An 18,683-nucleotide genomic window follows, 5' to 3' on the forward strand; every position below is an offset into this window, starting at 1 on the left:
TTGACCCCGCAGATCCGCTCTGTGTCAGTTTGAACTTCTATACACAGTTTTATGGACTGTTCTAAAATCACTACGTTCTGGTGACGTATAACAAAGGAGTCAAGTACAATTCTGAAATGTAATATCTGTGAAGCTCCTCATCCAAACAGGAGTCTAAAGAAACTTCTTTCCTAGCAAGAAGATGCATACTGTTTCATTGGATCCAAGAAAAAGACCCACAACACGAGTAAAAATAAATCTTCAGAATCATTTCTGTGGAAAACAAAAAGGAGCAGCTTCATAAATGTATAGCAGTCGCTGCTGAATCATTCACCCAACGATCTATGTGGATTAGTCCAACAGAGAAGTGTCACATTGGACTGGAACGCTCCAGAAGCTCTCCTCCAATTCACTTCATGAGGATTTACATGTGAATGTTTGTACAATGCATAAAATGTCTGACTCGAAAGGCTCAGGCCTGTTATAAAATGATGATAATATGAACATGAGAAAATAATATTTCATTATTAAAAAAAACAAATAAACACATAACTCCCTGGTGGGAGTTCCAGCTGTCAAGACTCAGCACCTGAACCGGGATCTTGGCTCTTCCTGGGCTGACTCTGCATGTTTGTTTAGTTTACTTTGTGTTCTTTAAATAAGTGTATTTATTACCTTGAACTCGTCTGGTCTCCTTTCATGTTGCAGCCTGTGAGTCGGGTTGTAACATGGGGGCTCGTCCTGACTTGATGGACCAGGTTTAGATTAGTCCAGTGAAGTTGGCTCTGCTGGTGGTGAGTATTGATGAGCAGAGACTTCAGGATCAGCTGCACATCGTTTGGTGATGAGATGTGCAGTCCGGGAGACGTGGACGAGTGTGGTGTTCTCTCCACTAGTGATTAGTGGATCTTACCAAATTGTTAGTGCCACAAGTAGCTTGCTCTGGTGAGAGCCATTCCACCCCAACCCCATGGACCTGATCAGAGAAATATGAGCTACTCTAACAAAGTTTCACACAAAGAGGTAGCTGAAGTCTAAAGAAAGACCGTGTTTTATTTTCTAAAAAAGACAATCAGAAAATAGCAGTTATTTTCATGTGTAACAGTTTTCTCTTCTACATTCAAATATTTACAATCCACAGTGGGCAGCATTGTTATTGCAGTTCCGTTATGAAATTTAAACTCGAATCTATACACTCGAGGCTTATGTACAACCTGATGCAGTAAAGTACAGTTTGTGTAAAACATATCGTGTCCTAAAAAGATAGTTTACATTTTACAATAGATCATTTTTGATCCACAGTAATGACTAAAATAAAACCTGAAGGAGTGTAGGCACATCGGATTTCATAATGCAGCTGTCAATATACTCTATACATTCATATTTGCCAACATTATGTTCTGAAAACATGCATTGGAAAAGTACTATACAGTAAAGAGAGGTATGCAGCATTGAAACAGGGCCAAGTTCTCATACATGCAGTGAAAACATGGAGTCGATAGTGTTCAAAGTAAAGTGGCACAAATTAAGCAATATTGTTTACACTACTAATTCATCCACTATGAGAATAGTTCTATTGTTGATCCAGTCAAAGGATGACTCAACAAGAGCAAACAGTCATAATTCTACAGAAAAGGTGCAGTGATTGCGCAAAACCCCCGACTGGCTCCATGTGGTGTGGGTCCCACGGTGGAGCTGCATCACAGGGTTCAGGGCGAGGGGGCTCAGATCACAGGAGATCCAAGGTCCAGCTTTGGTTCAGTTTTCTCTGGTCACAGGTGCTGAGGATCACCTGGTTCTTATCATACTGATGACCACCTAAGAAGCATAGACAAACACGTCAGGGCTTTTGCTCTATAATCGTTTTTAGACTGTCCTCACCAGCTGGTTGCATTTGTCATTGAGAAATCAAAATGATGAAATGCAGTTATTTAGTACAAAATGTGTTGAAAAGCAGCAACTATTGGACTCAAGACAAAACAGAAGTTTGTGAAGGCACTTGTGCAACCGGCCAGATATTCATTAGACCAGGAGACGGAGCTGTTGGTTTAAGACTGATCACATGCCGACAGAGTGGAACCTATTTAATCTATTCCATAATACCAAACTCCACAAAATGTATGTTTGAAGTTGAGACAGTCATCTGACCTTTGACCTCCAGGACCAGGTCAGGTTTGAGGTGGCAGTGCACGCGGCCATCTGGGGTGATGTTCCACAGGTGGTTGCCTTCGCCTCGCTCCGCGGTCACTCGAAGCCTGCTGCCCTCCATCACCATACTGCCCGAGGTCTCCAGGCGGCAGTCCTCGACCAGCTGGAGACAGAGACAGAGAGGGCATGGAGGGTGAGGAAGGTACCGCTTATTAAACCGGTCGATATGTTGCAGCCATTCATTCCTTAAGTCATTTTTGTAAATGCATAAAACTAACTAATTGTAAATTACAACACTATCACATGACGCATGGCTCTGATGCCTTGGCCTTTGATATCACAATGTGTTATTTCATATTAAAAAGTTCTTCTAAATCTCTTTCTGAAGTTGCATCAAAGTACACAGCGATAAACAGAGAATGTCGTGGTTACAGACTTGCCTGGATAGTTGTTTTTTCTACCAGTTGCAAAAAAAATGTGTACAAAATGATTGAGGTTACATTAAGAAATAAACACTCATTATTGTCATCATTGCTTAATATTCCACCAATCTGCATTGAAACCTGTTCACAAGTTTGAGAAATCCTGCTAACTAACGGACAACAAACGAGAACAAGAACAAAAACAAAAGCTCTCTGAATGAATAGTTCAGTCTGTTGGGAATACATGTTGTCGGGTCCACAGTTAGCTTAAAGGACTGTCAGAGAGTAGAGGGTACAGGGCTGACACAGCTGTTTCCAAACAATCACACTTTTTGTGCAAAGATTTCATATTTAGGAATATGACATAGTGGCATAGACACCGATACTGTTGGGGAGTGAGTGCAACTAAAAGACTATCAGAGAGCAAAACACTGAAGATAATAAGGCGAATATTTATGATGGTGTATTCTCTTGAGATTTGAAGTAGGTGCTGTTTGATGAAATCGCATAGCCATTAGCTGTGTAATAAGATGGCTGTATTTCCACATGTGGGTGTGGGTGAGTAGATGTTTGGTGTTATGGCCCTTGTGTGTTGCGTTGGTATGTTGTACCTTGCAGGTGAGCTGCCCGTCGCGATAGATCCAGACCTGCTCTAACCCTCCCGTCTCCTCCACAGCCTGAACCCTCATCAGCGTGATGTCGTCCAAAGTCCCCGTCAGGGACATCACGCATCCCGTCTCTGTGTTCCGCAGACGGAAGTACGTCTGCTTCTGTTGGAGGGAAACACGCAAAACCACATTTAATTCATGAGTTCAGGTCAAAGTATTTTACAACTAGACTTGTTTTATTGATGTGACACGATACATTGTTGTATTTAGTATTCTATGTATTGTACAGTATATTATTCATATAATCTAACTTGAGAACTGAGAATAAATAAAACAGACAGTAAGTCGATGCAGGAGACGGGCTCCATATCCCTCCTTCCATACCTGGAATAATGGACGTAGGGATCCTATTAGCTGCCTGCCGCTGAACTTCCACAGATCAGCCACTTCACCTGGCTGGAGAAGCAGCTGTCGACCGCGGTAGTTACTGCCTTCATACAACACCCACCTAGAGACAGACAGCCACGAGTGTTAGCTCAGCTTCACAATGTAGGGAAAGTAAAATCACAAATCAACAGTCTTTATTTACACTTAAGCGGAGCTCCAGGATTTACGGTTCCTGTCCTCACATCGTTGGCATGTTTCTTAATGAGAACGCGTCCGGCTCTGAAAGCTAAGCTAACACCGTTTAAGGGAATTTCATGTGTCCCTGTCAAACCTTTTGCAGGAGCATTGAAATGTTCTCAGCACATCAGTGGTTACAGTTCGAAAAGCTTCGCTAAAAACTTTGCTCATTTAAATATGTATTTAAATAGCCACCCGTAACAAGTTGTTACAGGTTATAGAAGAAAACAAGTGCTAAAATGTAGATGCATACGATAGTGTTTTAAAACTACTTAAACATAAACATTAATAACTTGAATTTAGACGTGTTGGTGTATTTTAGAGAGCCGGTTTTGACTGAGATTGGATTGCCACTGTTTGATGCAGTTATTCTTTTGTTTGCACACGGAGTGTGCCTTTAAATAAACCAGGACGATAACAGTGGAGACTTTTAAGAGTGACATACATTCCTCCCTCCACCACCACGGAGCGGATGCGGGTGTCCAGGCCGGCCTGCAGCAGGTTCACAGCTCCACCCGTCAGCGGCACTCTGCGTCCTCTGCAGCCCGCCTTACTGAACAAGACGATGGAGGGCAGAGACAACTCCTGAACCAGGAGACCACAGAGTTTGAATTTGTTGTTAATCTCAATGACTTCATCACCAACAGCACAGAATGAGGAACCAAATATATCCTTTCATACAAGCATGTGGACAATACTCACGTGTCCAGCGGTCTGTATGGAGCGAATGGGATCGTCTGAAGACAGGAAGCCCATGGCCTCCGTGCTGGGGTAGTCTCCCTCCTCCAACACGTACATGTTGTCTGTGAACTGGGCTCCTGTATATACCACCCAGCTGACACACAGAGACACACAAGTGCACACATTATCGTCGTCTTATTGTTCTTCACTTTTGCCAAAAACCCTGTATTATTTTTAGAATCACTTCTTATAACGCTTCTTTATTCACACTTGAGTATTGTGATAGCATGTTGTCATCACTGTATTGACACTCAATTTTTGTTAACAGTTAAAAACTATTAAAAAAAAAAGTCAATTAATACATTTTTTTTACTATAGGCAAAAAGCCAGCAGTGCTATGATGTTATATGTTACAGGGACTGTGATAAATGCAGATCTAAAAAAGGAAATACATATAATACATCACACAACCCCTGTATCATGGTACATACATACATATATACATGAATGACAGTTCCAGTTCAGTTGTGCCTACCTGCCAGCCAGCACCTTACAGGACTTGGGTATGAAGTCCTCATCCAGAGCTGCTGCGCTGTCCTCCAGAGCCACCAGCCTTCCCTGGAAGTCTGGCTCAGAATACAGCTGCATCTGTAACACACACGGAAAGAGAATCTAGCGACCCAGGCAGAACAGACCACCAGGACGGTTGAGGAAACATGAGTTAATCAGCTTTATATAAAGTCTTGAATGGAGGAATGATACCTTGAATTTGGTTGTTCCCATCATTGCGTCCTATAAAACAACAGAAGGGAGGTATTAACATCATCTTAATCAAATATAATGCTCGTTCAGTTGTTGCTAAAACTTATTTGAAAAGCTTTAACTTTCCATTAAAAATGCCATTTACTCAAAACATCACAAAGGCACACACTATTTCCCACGTAAAGAAAAGTCCTGATTAGCCACATCCTGTTTATAAGTGATCCTACACATCACTTCTTACATGGAAGACCGGCTGTATGGATGAGATCTTGAAGTTCGGGGCTCCCCAGTCCTCTGGGCCTGCATACAGGCCTCTCTCCAAGACGTAGAGCTCTCCGCTGAATCCAGGATTCTCAAAGCCCACCCACCTGCCAGGGACACAAAGACGTCATCCTGAGATGCAAAACACCACCATGAGGGAACTCATATTAGAGACGCGAGGTCTCTGCAGAGTCTGGCTCTCTGAGTGAATCACTGACTTCAACTGCATGCTGCCACTATAAAAAGAGGAGGTCCAAGCTTTTAAGAGGTTGTAAAACCATTCAGCAGGCGAGGCACAGGTACAGCAAACAGTGGACCGTTACACAAAGATGTCGTTAAACAAATCCATTCAGCGGGCTGATTGACAAACATCTGTTAGCTAAATAACTTGTGCCATGTTTCAAATGTATTATTTAAAATAAATAACTGATTTAAAAAATCATTGTTGAAAAACTTTTAAAAACTTTAGTTTTTAACAAAAACTAAAAACTTGTTTTTAAACAGGTAGGTACTTAAAGGCACAGTGAGTAATGTACAGACTCCTACAGAATAATCCTTCTCAGTCATCTCTCGTCACACTGGTGGTGTCTGTATCTGCAGAGAAGCTGCCCTCTGCTTGGATTTTCTTATCTTGCCGTGTTCGGGACGTTTCTAGGCATCAACATGAACTCTATGAACGTAGCAAGCAGGGGCCAAATCGTGCGCACGCATCCAAGAGGAAGAAGCAATACCAAAATGGCGGACACAGGGGTGACAAGGCGCAAACATAATGAAACAACAAAGCCCGTTCTAAAATGAGAGTGAATCTAGAGTTGGCTTTCTCCGCTGGCGAAGACGGGCCAACTTTGAATGTTGTGTTTACAAACAGTCCAACTCACTGGGCCTTTAACCTCTAATTTCCCAACTGTACAGCATGTACTGTACCTGGATCTAGGCCTGCTTTTCTATGCTGAAACTTGGAAAAGAAGCTTGTAAATGTCGATCTTTAATAGTAACTAAAGATGCACCGCTCTTATTCATATCATCAGTGTAAATCCTTGCCCTCAAGAGATGGAAGATTTCTTTTACCCTTTGTCAAATGTGACGTATCAATTACCCAAATTGATCAATCACACAAGATCACTCATAATTGTGTCCTCTCGGTCTGTCTGTGTACGGTGACATAGCGCTGAGTCATGTATGGAAGGTGAGAAGCACACGCCCAAACACTAACAGGGCAAAATGTTTCCCTCCTTCTTTATGAATTTTATTTGTGAGTATTTCTTCTTTGACTTACACTCCACCCATGACGTTGACAGACTGAGTTTTGCCGCGGTGGGCGAAGTCCTCCATGCTGGGGACGGGACCCAGCAGGTCCACATTCATCCCCAGTTTGTCAAAGCGTCGCTCACTGAACAGTTTCACGTGAGGGGACTGGAAATCCTATAATACAAGATAACACAGTGAAATACAGTGAAAGGGAAGAGCCACTGCTCTCATGTCTACAACGGCGTATTAGAGACTTTGTAGCGCCATATAAATCAGCTTTAGAGAAATAAATGAATCAATATGTTGTTCTTCTGAAGAGCTCAAATTCACATTTTCATGCAAATCTTTGACTTTATAAACTCAAACAATATTCAAGCTTTGTCTTCTCAAAGAATATCACATTTTTTCTTGGAATACTGCCCCCCTCCCCAAGTCCTCCCTGTCCAGGAGAGAACTCTTCCACACAGGAAACAAGTCTTTTAGGTTGCCAGTTCTTTGAGTGTCACTAGCTGGAACTGTTTAAATGGCCAACGCTCTGAGAGGTGGAGTGCAGAAACACCACAACAATCAGTGCTTGGTAGCAAAGATGGAAACACGATCCAGCAAGAAATCCTGCAGAATAAAATTGCAATGTGTCAGTAACATTGCAGGCGATACTTACTGGTCCTACAGGCCGAAGTGACAGCAGCCCATCCTCAGACCCTCCCCAGTCACTGCAGTGAGGATACTCCCCCTCCTCCAGGATGTACTGCTGGCCTTCGAAGTCTGCCTCCAGATAGCCCACCCAGCTGCAAGGACAGAACAAAGAATTATCACTAGAATGTCACCATTAGTTTGAGCCGTCTCCTATGATCTGATGTTTGTTTGTTGAGCACACACAGTGGTGGACTCACTTTTACTTTTACCTCATTTGATCTTAAAAAGGCAAAATATTCGAATGGTCGGTTGCCTTCTAAACAAAGACGATTGGCAAATCCTCATTGGCTGCTGCTGCTGCTGATCCCCCCCCTCTGCACCTCAAACATACTTACAGACCACCAAGTATCTTTATAGACCCCACTGTAGACACCGTCCTCTTCTTCTCGTCTGGCTTGCCTGTTTGCTCCTCTTCTGCTTCTTCTTGCAGGTTGTACACATCACTGTCGACCTCTCTGCACTCTCCATCAAAGTTGGGCTTCTCAAACACTAGGGCCTGGGTAAAAGAAGGGGAGAAAGGAGTTCAAGATGAGCGGTAGTTGTAAACGCAGGCCGTAGATGTGCGTCCTGTGTAGAGTTTGTGTAAAGTGACATAGACGACTTTTTGTGTGCTTTCTATAAACAGCTATTGATAGATGCAACAGATGTAATGCAACACACCTTGAATTCGTGAGGACGCTCCACCCTTATTGGTCCCTGTATTGAAGAAACACACATTTGTCAGATCAAGACAACTGAGAAAATGACAGTATAATGCAAACATATATCATATATTTCATGTTCTGTACCAATCGGAGGGGTCTGATAGAACCGATGAAGGGCTCAGGGAACCCCCAGTTCTGTGGGCAGGGATACTCCCCCACTTCCAGCACTCCAACAAAACCCCCAAAGCCCGGGTTGGTGTACACCAGCCAGCTAAAGACACACAGAGACAGCATGGGAGAGAGGGTGAGGAGAGGAAGGGGAGGTAGAGTAATGTCCATCTAGTGATTATTTATTCACAGTACTTTGAATAAGCAATAACGCAATGACTAAATACATAACCGTATCTCTACACCAGTTGAAAAATGGGCTGACTATCAATAATCAGCAGCAGTTAAAACTATGTCAATCACAAGCTTTGGCCAGCAGCATGCATTCCTTCATAGATAAGGAACAGATGCTGCACTCTTTCCCAAACCTCTCCAGAGACCTTGCATCGTGGTGGGCTTTAAAGCTACCTCTTAGCAGCCGCGTTGCCACCAACTCTGAAACTGAAGGACGCTTCTATAATGGAACAACAGCCAGACATACAGTCCCCTCTTCCTCCTGATGAGTCACACAAAAGAGCCGTTGGCTGTCAGCTGAACTTACACCCCAGAATGAACCTTGATGGAGCCGGTGGTCTGTGGCATCCCGTAGGAGCCGATCTCTACGGCCTGGTCACAGTACGATGACACCCTCCCCAATCCGTTCACCTCTGCAAACAGGTCGATCTGGGGTACGCTATAGTCCTACCAAGCACAGCATAGAAGTGAAACTGTTTGAACCTTGAACATCAATCTCCACAGTTGAGGCTTGTGAGCATTGTAAATGTTAGTGAAGATACATTACTGCAGAGTCTTAGTAAGCTATGATTTGTTGTGATTTGTTACTGTGCTTTGAGTATTACAGAAAAATAAAACAATTTCATACTTAATAAATGAAGACAAACATTTCTAATGTTAAATCTAGACATAAGAACTCCACCTACATAAAATACACAACACTAGGATTACATCAGATATTGTCTGATCAAAGAATAATTGAGAGTACAAATGTGAGCAAGCTGAGCAGCTTGTGGTACGAGACAGTTCTATTATAAGAGGTGTGAAATAACATACCAGGACCAATAGTGAAAACAATATGTATGAAGTATGACAGACTGATGTATGAACAGATTCCCTTACTCTAACGGCCAATCGAAGAGAGCCTATGACCATAGGTGCTGTTGGTACAGGCTGACCCATCTGGTCTAGTGTCGTTGGAGTTCCCTCCTCTGCCCACATGTTCACTATGTGCTCTGTAGGACCTTCCTCGAGGGCAATGATACGACCCTGGAAGCCCGGCTTCTCATAGAGGAGCCAGCTAGAGAAGAGGAGAATCATTACATCATTCAACATGTGAAGTTGACTCAGTTTATGGATAGCTAAAGGAGACATGACACAGCTCCGTGGATGGATAAGGACAAAGAGAACCACAGAGAGCCAGTGGAAAGAATCTGGTAGGATGCTTCTGAGACATGGCCAGTGCAGGCATGTGACCTGGATAGTCATTTATGCTGACTCAGCAGGTTTTTAGTGAATTACATTTATGATGCGATTGTATCACTTGCGGGTTTAATGAATGCTTCCAAAGACCCTCACCATCCTCTGACCACTGTGACTGAGATGACAGGGGACAGCTTCATTGTGGTGGCATCCTCTAAATCACAGTGGAGTTCAAACGGCTGCCCTCCAAACTGAGCACGCTCGTGAATGACAATCTGGATGGGCAAAATAGACATTTCATTCAAATATGCAGCAGCAAACAATGTGTTATTGACACAAAGCATTAAAGAAAATGGCATTTAATCATACCTTTCCAGGTCTTTTGTGGAACCCTCTGACTGCAGGTATCTGAAAGAAAGTGTGATATTTTGATTATGAACTTGAACCTGTGCTTTAAAAAAAGACCCCTGTTTGAGAATTACTGAGGGGACATTGAGTGTACATGTTGGTTGGAAGAATCTAAAGGGAGAGATATGAACACTTGTTGTGCAGCAGGTATGATATGCACACTGTGTTCATCCAAACACAAACACGTGCTTTTTGCATAGTTCTGCTTTATTTGCATTTCAATGCAAATATGTAATTGTCACGTGATAGTTGAGCGTAAGATGATCTTGGCCTCTGTGCAAAATTCCACACGGACACATTCCCTTATCCTGTCCTCACTTGCAAATGATTCACGACTTTGTTGCAACACCACCACAAAACAAAAGAACAGGGTATGAAAGTGAGACATGTTACCATGGAAATAAACTAGGAAATATCAACGCTCTGCGTAAAAGCTCAAACCTCATTCAGGCTGAGGGCTGTTGATTGCTCTGACTTTTAGTTATAACTAAAGAAGTGGAAGAGAAACCACACTTACTGGAGCTCATTTAAAATACTGAAACTCCTACCTTAGGCTTAGAAGTAGTAAGTCCATTTGGAGAAGTCTGCTGGCTGTTGTTTCCAGCTGGAGGCAGTCCTGCGGGGCCCTTCAGGCCAACATTCACATTAGGTACTCCCAATATCGAGGCCGGGTCCATCACAGTACCCTCGGGGTTCAGTTCAGTTTTAGTCATCTGTGTAGAGCCCACGGAGGTCTCAGAAACAGATTTGTTCTTCTTGAGGTATTTCTCTAAATGATCAGGCAGCTTTATCTCCGGGAGTGGCAGAGGAGGAGGAGGAGGAGGAGGAGGAGAGGAGGGGTTGAGTGCTGACTCACTAACTGTACCTATACCACCACCCACAAGTGGGCCTTGATCTATACCCTTCAGACCCTTCTTATCTGCTTCAACTGCAGGCGGAGGTGAATCAACAACTCCCTGCTTTCTAAGCGAGAGCAAGCCCTGTTGCTGGTTAGAAGGTGTGCTTTCTGAGGTGGAGGCAGCTTCCTGTCTGGTCTTCCTGGAGGATCGAGGGGAACTCAGTAAGCCGGAGAGGATGGACATCCTTCCAAGTCTTGACGTCAGCTTCCCAGCCTCTTCTTTTCCTGCTTCAGTCTTTGTCTCCTCATTGGCTCCATTTTTGCCTTCCACCTCACCAAGTGATTTCATTTGGTCTCTAGATGTGTCCATAGCATCTTGTGCATGTTTTTCCAGGGTCCGTCCCCTCCTATTAGCTGCCTTTTGTTTAATCACCATAGCTGGGGAAGGATCCCTAAATATTTTGCCAGTATTTCTTAAGCCAAACTGGAATTCTTCTGGATCAAATGTCCTCTCAAAATGGTCCTCCTTTATGGCCTGCATGGGTGGAGACAGGGACTTGTTACGAATATGTCTCTTTGGAGGTAGTGAGAAGGGAATGCTGCTCTCCTTAATGGTCCTGATAAAATCATCAAAGTTATCAGGCTCAAGAGATCTATCCTCACTGGCTGAGGCATTTAGTTTTTTTCTTTTAGGTTCCTTCTTCTGTTTTTGATGCTGCACATCTAACCAGCTCGATGGAGATTCCTTTTTCAGCTGAAGATGTTTAGATATTGCGGGTGGTTCAGCTGTCGCGGAAAGAGACAAATTGCCATTGAGTGTTGGCTTTGCAGGCTTCTGTGGTCCACTGAGGTTTATGGTTTTCTCTTCTCTTAAAGACGCAAGTTCCTGTTTCAAACCGCTCTGTGTTTTGTTTTTTTCTTTGGTGTCATCAGTATTCTTCTGAGCATCAGTGCTGTTAAGTATTTTATCTGGAACAACAGTGGGCTTCTTTTGTTCTCCATCACCTTTGTTGGTTGATGCATCTTTTACAAAAATGCATTCTGAGTCTTGCTTGGCATCTATTTTTGATTCCGTTATCTGCTGATCCTCCTGCTTTGTCAAAATATTTTCAACTCCTACGCCCTCTTTCATTTCTTTTCTTTTCTTGGGTTTCTTATAAGCCTCACTGGCTGCCTTGTCAGCAGTGACAACAACAGGGTTAGCAGTTAAAGCTTTGACATCTGTGGATTGATCAATGTTTTCCTCTGTTTTCACATTTTCATCTCTGATTGAGAGCTTCAGGGCCGTTTGGGTGCTAACTTCAGAGTTAGCATTCTCAATTACAATCTCATTCACCAAACTATTTATTGGTGAATCCTTTGGTTCAGTCTTCTCTTTATCTCCATCAGCACTCTGAGTTTTGGTGCTCACAATCTTTAGTTCTTGAAGTTGACTTTCTGAGATCTTCTTTGGAGCTTCTGTTCTCATTGCTGTCTCATTCACCAAACTCTTTATTGGTGAATCCTTTGTTTCAGTCTTCTCTTTAGCTCCATCAGCACTCTGAGTTTTAGTGGCTTTAACTTGTACTTCTTGAAGTTGGCTTTCTGAGATCTTCTTTGGAGCTTCTGATCTCATTGCTGTCTCATTCACCAAACTCTTAACTAATGAACCCTTTGTTTCAGTCTCCTCTTTAGCTCCATCAGCACTCTGAGTTTTGGTGCTAACTTCATAGTGAACGTTTGTAGTTGCTGTCTCATTCACCAAACTCTTTATTGGTGAATCCTTTGTTTCAGTCTTCTCTTTAGCTCCATCAGCACTCTGAGTTTTGGTGGCTTGAACTTGTACTTCTTGAAGTTGGCTTTCTGAGATCTTCTTTGGAGCTTCTGATCTCATTGCTGTCTCACTCACCAAACTCTTAACTGATGAATCCCTTGTTTCAGCTTTCTCTTTAGCTCCATCAGCACTCTGAGTTTTGGTGCTCACAACCTTTAGTTCTTGAAGTTGGCTTTCTGAGATCTTCTTTGGAGCTTCTGTTCTCATTGCTGTCTCATTCACCAAACTCTTTATTGGTGAATCCTTTGTTTCAGTCTTCTCTTTAGCTCCATCAGCACTCTGAGTTTTGGTGGCTTTAACTTGTACTTCTTGAAGTTGGCTTTCTGAGATCTTCTTTGGAGCTTCTGATCTCATTGCTGTCTCATTCACCAAACTCTTTATTGGTGAATCCTTTGGTTCAGCTTTCTCTTTAGCTCCATCAGCACTCTGAGTTTTGGTGCTCACAACCTTTAGTTGTTGAATTTGTCTCTCTGATATCTTCTCTGGAGCTTCTGTTCTTTCCAGTTTCTGTTTTAGGTCATTATTTGGCCGTATGGATTCTGTTGATTTCTCTTTAGCTCCTTCAACACTCTGAGTTTTGGTGCTCACAATCTTTAGTTCTTGAAGTTGACTTTCTGAGATCTTCTTTGGAGCTTCTGATCTCATTGCTGTCTCATTCACCAAACTCTTAACTGATGAATCCCTTGTTTCAGCTTTCTCTTTAGCTCCATCAGCACTCTGAGTTTTGGTGCTAACTTCATAGTGAACGTTTGTAGTTGCTGTCTCATTCACCAAACTCTTTATTGGTGAATCCTTTGGTTCAGCTTTCTCTTTAGCTCCATCAGCACTCTGAGTTTTGGTGCTCACAACCTTTAGTTCTTGAAGTTGACTTTCTGAACTCTTCTCTGGAGCTTCTGTTCTCATTGCTGTCTCATTCACCAAACTCCTAACTGATGAATCCCTTGTTTCAGTTTTCTCTTTAGCTCCATCAGCACTCTGAGTTTTGGTGCTTATAACGTTTAGTTCTTGAAGTTGACTTTCTGAGATCTTCTCTGGAGCTTCTGTTCTTTCCAGTTTCTGTTTTAGGTCAGTATTTGGCCGTATGGATTCTGTTGATTTGCTTACAACTTGTTTGTTTATGTCCTCATGTTGATCTCTGACAAGTATGGACATCTGGTCTTGTTGGATGTTAACTTTACTGTTAGCACTAGTAATTGCAGTCTCATTCACCAAACTCTTTACTGATAACTCCTTTGTTTCAGTCTCTTCCTTAGCACATTCAGCACTCTGGGTTTCACTGCTTGCTGCTTTTAGATCTTGAGGTGTATCCATCTGTAAAATGTGGCTTTCTGTTGCCTTCTCTGGAGCTTTTACTGTCACAGGTTTCTGTTTAATGTCAGCATTTGGACATTTGGATTCTGCTGATCTATGAGCATTTTCCTCTGCTTTCCTCTTTTTAATGTTCTCGTCTTGGTCTCTAGTAATCAAGGTTTTCTGTTCTTTGTGGCTCCTAACTTCAGAGCCAGCAGTCTCATTTGAAGTCTCATTTGGTAAATTCTTCATCAATAAGTCCTTTGTTTTACTCTCTTCTTTAGTAGTAGTAGTTTTAGTGCTTACAGCTTTTAGTTCTGGTGTTGGACTTTTCTTTTCAACGTCAGTGTGTTTGTCCCCCTGATTTGCTTCCTTATCCCTGACCTTCTCATCTTTGGCAAGAACTACTTTGGGTTCCAGTTCATTTGTCACAGTTTGTGTCTTCCGCTGCTGATCTGTTTCCTTATCACCACTCTTTGCATTTTCTTTTAAGAATATCTCACATTCCTGCTTTTTAACAACCACACTGGCCGTATTTTCATGGAGTGCACTTCTTGCTTGCTCTGCTTCTGTCTTCTTCACCTCCAGGGCACCCGTAACTACCGTCTGTGGTCCGTCCTCTGAGTCAGGTTGTAAACATTTCTCCTCTGAAGATAGATCTGTCGGCTTCTGTGTTTTTGTAATTTCTTTCTTTGCTTCATCCTCGATAGTTATGCCCTTTAGCTCCTTTTTGCAACTGTCCTGTGAGTCAGTGCTTTCCAGCGCTGTGTCGTTCAGCTTTTCATGTGATTTCAAGTCTTTCTTCTGTCTTTCAAATTCTCCAGCCAGTAAAAGAGGCTCTTTGTCTGGCTGATTTTCAACATTCTTGGGCAATTCACAAACAGTCATAGTCTGTGTTTGAATGTCCAAAACCTCTGCTGGTTTCCTGCCAACCTCCTCTTTACTCTTCTTCTCCACCTCAAAATCTTTTACTAATTTTCTGCTTAATGTGGGCAATCTATCATTTTTAAGGATTATATTTTTTGTTTGATCCTTCGATAACTCTTTTTGCTGCTCTATATTGGCCAAGTTAGCGTCAACTGAAACAGCAATGGAAGTAGCTAACATACCATCTGTTGGCTCAGCATCTTGATCTTTTGATGCCAATTCAGCAGAAAGAATATTTCTGCTGTTGTATTCCTCAGAAATGACCTTTTTTGTTTCTTTAAGGGAAACACTACCGAGCAAAATACCTTCCTGATCAGAGGGGGTCATTATGTCACAGGGAGTGCTTTCAAGCACAACAGGTTTGGGTGACATATCAGTTACATCCTCATGAGCGGAGATGAGATTGAGCTCTGGAAGGCCTCTCTCCTGGATTAAATCTGTTTTTCTGTCACATTTTAGCTTTGTTTTCTCTAAAATGTCTTTCTCTTTTACTTCTTCTGGACAAATCTTTGGTGAAATCAATGTTTCTTGTTCCTGTGTGGTGTTGTCACTTTGAATCTGAGACTCAACTTTTGTTGGTTGTTTGGTCTCAAGCTGGCAATCAATCTTACCGTCATTTACATCAGTAACCGGCGACTGAGATGGACTTGCCTTGGCAACCTCACTGCTAGGCAATACCTCAGCCCCCGGGCCTGTTACTGGTGAAACATTTACTCGAGTGTTTTCTAAAATAATGGCATTGTTGTTTTGTGTTTGATGGACTTTTGAAATCTCTTTAGTTGCAGGACTGGTTATGCTCTCCTGTAATTCTTTTGTCTCTTTTCCTTTTAGCTTGTTTCCACTGGCACCGGACTGACTGTCTGTGACTTTTATTACTCGCTCTTGTTCCTTTGGAGGCAGAGACTTGACTTTAAGTATGTCACCACTGGCATTGTCCTTCGCTTGATCTGCCATGACACTCTTAGATGCTGTGACAGCTGTCTTTGTGTTAGTGTCCTGATTTGAGTCCCCTCGTTTAGATGTGGATATGCTTGCAAAATTCTCAGTCGGTGAATGTTTTCTGGATTGTTCTTTGTTGGAGCTTCTCTGACTCCTTGCAGGAAGCTTGCTAACAGATGATGAGGGATCAGCGCAATCCTTTACTGGACTTTTGTGGTGCTTAATGTTGTCGCTCTGTTTGGAGAGCCTCGATGAGACATTTTTCTCTTGCTTGGTGGAAGATGGAGAGACACACAAGGTGGGTGCGTCACTCTCTTCATGGCTAAGGCTTCTTTTAGAGAGGTGTTTGGATGGTCTGGTTGCCAGCATGCTTCCTGTTAAAAACACACACACAGAGTTTTAATGCAACAATAAGACTGCAATTACTAGTGCTAACAGTAACGTTAACATCCAACAAGACCAGATGTCCATACTTGTCAGAGATCAACATGAGGACATAAACAAACAAGTTCTAAGCAAATCAACAGAATCCATACGGCCAAATACTGACCTAGAACAGAAACTGGAAAGAACAGAAGCTCCAGAGAGGATCTCAGAGAGCCAAATTCAAGAACTAAAGGTTGTGAGCACTCAGAAGTTCACTTTAAGGTTTAGAAATTGTTCACATTTTAAAGGAATTGTTCGACATTTTGGAAAATGTGCTTACACACTAGATGATAAGATTGATTTTACTCTTATATCTGTGCAGCAGCTGGTTAGCTTAGCACAAAGACTGGAAACAGGGAAACAGCTAGCCTGGCTCTGTCCAAACATAACAAGACTGCCTCCTAGCACCTCTCAAGCTCACTGATTAACACGCTATGTCTTGTGTGTTGTGTATTTTGTACAAAAACTGTGCCCTCCAAAGAAGTAGCCCCACACATAACCCCTCGTAAGACAACAACATATTGTTTTTACACTTAAACAAGCAAGATATTATGTGTTAATCAGGGAGCTTTAGAGGTGCTGGTTGGCACATTTTGTTACCTTTGGACAGAGCCAGCCCCCCCCCACTCCTCTCAAGCTAAGCTAACTGGCATCTCCTGGCTCCAGCTTCATATTTATTACACAGGAAAGCAAATAATGTCAAACTTTCCTTTTAAGATGAGGATATTTGTTTCTTAAGCAAATTTTCCAAAATGTCGAACAATTCCTTTAAAACGTGAACACTTTCTAACCCTTAAAGTGAACTGTGTTGATCTTTCATTCACTGTCAACAGAGGAGCCCAAGTATTTTTGATTTAATGACTGTGTAAACATTACTGGAAATGAGTGATTTCCTGTACAGCACACAGCATGCGGTGATCGTGCTGTCTTACCTCTCTTGGGACTTTCAGAGAGCGGGGGAGGCGTCTCACTGCCAGGAGTTACTTCTCGCTGCTCTGGACTCTGCTTCTGGACTGTGCTGGATCTGTCTGAATCCGTCTGACCAGACGTCGTTTTCTTATCGTTGGTGCCACTTGTTTGAGTTATCGCGTCGTTCCTCTTTCTTGTCGGAGATGAAATGGGCAACCGAGTCTTTGATGCCAAGGAGGCATTATTCTCCAGACGGGTTTGCCCTTGTCTTTTGACACCAAGGTCCTCCCTGTCAGTTGGGTGTCCTGTTCTAATACTACCCTCCCCGTAGTCTCTCTCCACACCATCTACCAGCTTTATAGAGTCACTGACCTCATCTGTTTTTTCCTTAATAAGCTTTGTTCCTATCTTGTGTGTTGTTTTAGTGGGAGAAATGTCTCCTAACGGAGCTTTCTCTTCAAAACTTTGTTTCCTGCCAGCTTTGGTGGCAGTGAGCGGAGATTTCAAAGCTTCTTTGCTTCTGGGTTGTTTCTGCAGTTTGGAAGTGACCACTGACCCAGAGGCGTCAGGCGCTGATGGTTTATCAGGTGTCACTGGTGATTTCACATCAGCATCTGATGCTGACCTTTTGGGGATTTTAGACTTTGAACTTGAGGGACTGGTGATTTGGTCTTTTAATGTTTGTAACATAGAAACTGTTTTATCATTGCTAGGTTCCCTCTGTGGTGGCATATCACTGGACATTCCCACCCTGGTGCTCTCTGTGGAGGCCTTAGCCTTTGTTGTTCCATCTTTGGTCTTGCTGCCTGCTGCTGAGGATGGGGTCTTTGCTCCACTTGCTGTGGTATGCCCACTTTCTGCTGCTGCTTTAAGCCCTCGTTTAGACGCTGTAGCCTGGTTGGTCCCTTGGCCTCTCAACCCAGACCCTACCGCTTGTGACTTTGCTCTGTACATGTCTGAAGTTGCAGAGGTATCATCAAAGTCTGAGGCCTCAGAGTCTGTTTTTTCCTTAACTATGGGTTCAGGAGTATTTGTGTCAGAGTGTGTAGTCCTGTCTGTACTTGGCTCAAGTCTGGCTTCCTTGATTTCCACATCATTGTTTTGGAGGCTTGCCAGTCTGGAGGGAGGGAGTGAGAGAGAGGGAGAGGGAGAGGGAGAGGGAGAGAGAGAGAAAAACATCAACAGGAACATTTTAGAATAACCTAAATAACCACATACAGCATGAGTAAATAAGGAACAATGAGTAGTACATTTCATTTTGTTCTCCCTTTGGAATCATAAAGTATCTGCATACAAGTAAAATAACTAAGGAATAGTTTGATAATCGTATGGGAAATATGCTTCTTAGCTTTCTTGTCCTTGTTTTAAGTTAGATGAGGGGATTGATACCACTCTGGCATCTGTACAGCAAATGTGTTACATATTTCCCAAGATAACAAAAAATCCCTTTACTTTACATAAATATACATCTTTGGT

General features: G+C 42.7%; 1 protein-coding gene across 1 annotated transcript; it reads right to left on the reverse strand.

The window, feature by feature from the left end:
- Positions 1 to 1,029: 1,029 nt before the first annotated feature.
- On the reverse strand, positions 1,030 to 15,053 carry LOC142968677 (uncharacterized). The gene is made up of 19 exons (XM_076108656.1): positions 10,614 to 15,053; positions 10,027 to 10,065; positions 9,814 to 9,932; positions 9,358 to 9,535; positions 8,783 to 8,922; positions 8,218 to 8,344; positions 8,090 to 8,125; positions 7,765 to 7,925; positions 7,395 to 7,521; positions 6,762 to 6,907; positions 5,466 to 5,592; positions 5,225 to 5,254; positions 4,998 to 5,110; positions 4,484 to 4,616; positions 4,227 to 4,366; positions 3,542 to 3,665; positions 3,161 to 3,319; positions 2,128 to 2,290; positions 1,030 to 1,797 (listed from the first exon to the last, which is right to left on the reverse strand). Exons 1-19 carry the CDS (start codon positions 14,892 to 14,894, stop codon positions 1,709 to 1,711), a joined length of 6,432 nt encoding a protein of 2,143 aa, XP_075964771.1. The 5' UTR covers positions 14,895 to 15,053; the 3' UTR covers positions 1,030 to 1,708.
- Between the last annotated feature and the right edge of the window lie 3,630 nt (positions 15,054 to 18,683).

This window comes from Anarhichas minor, unplaced genomic scaffold (assembly GCF_050575085.1).
Source record: "Anarhichas minor isolate MPS153535 unplaced genomic scaffold, ASM5057508v1 ptg000040l, whole genome shotgun sequence".
NCBI lineage: Eukaryota > Metazoa > Chordata > Actinopteri > Perciformes > Anarhichadidae > Anarhichas > Anarhichas minor.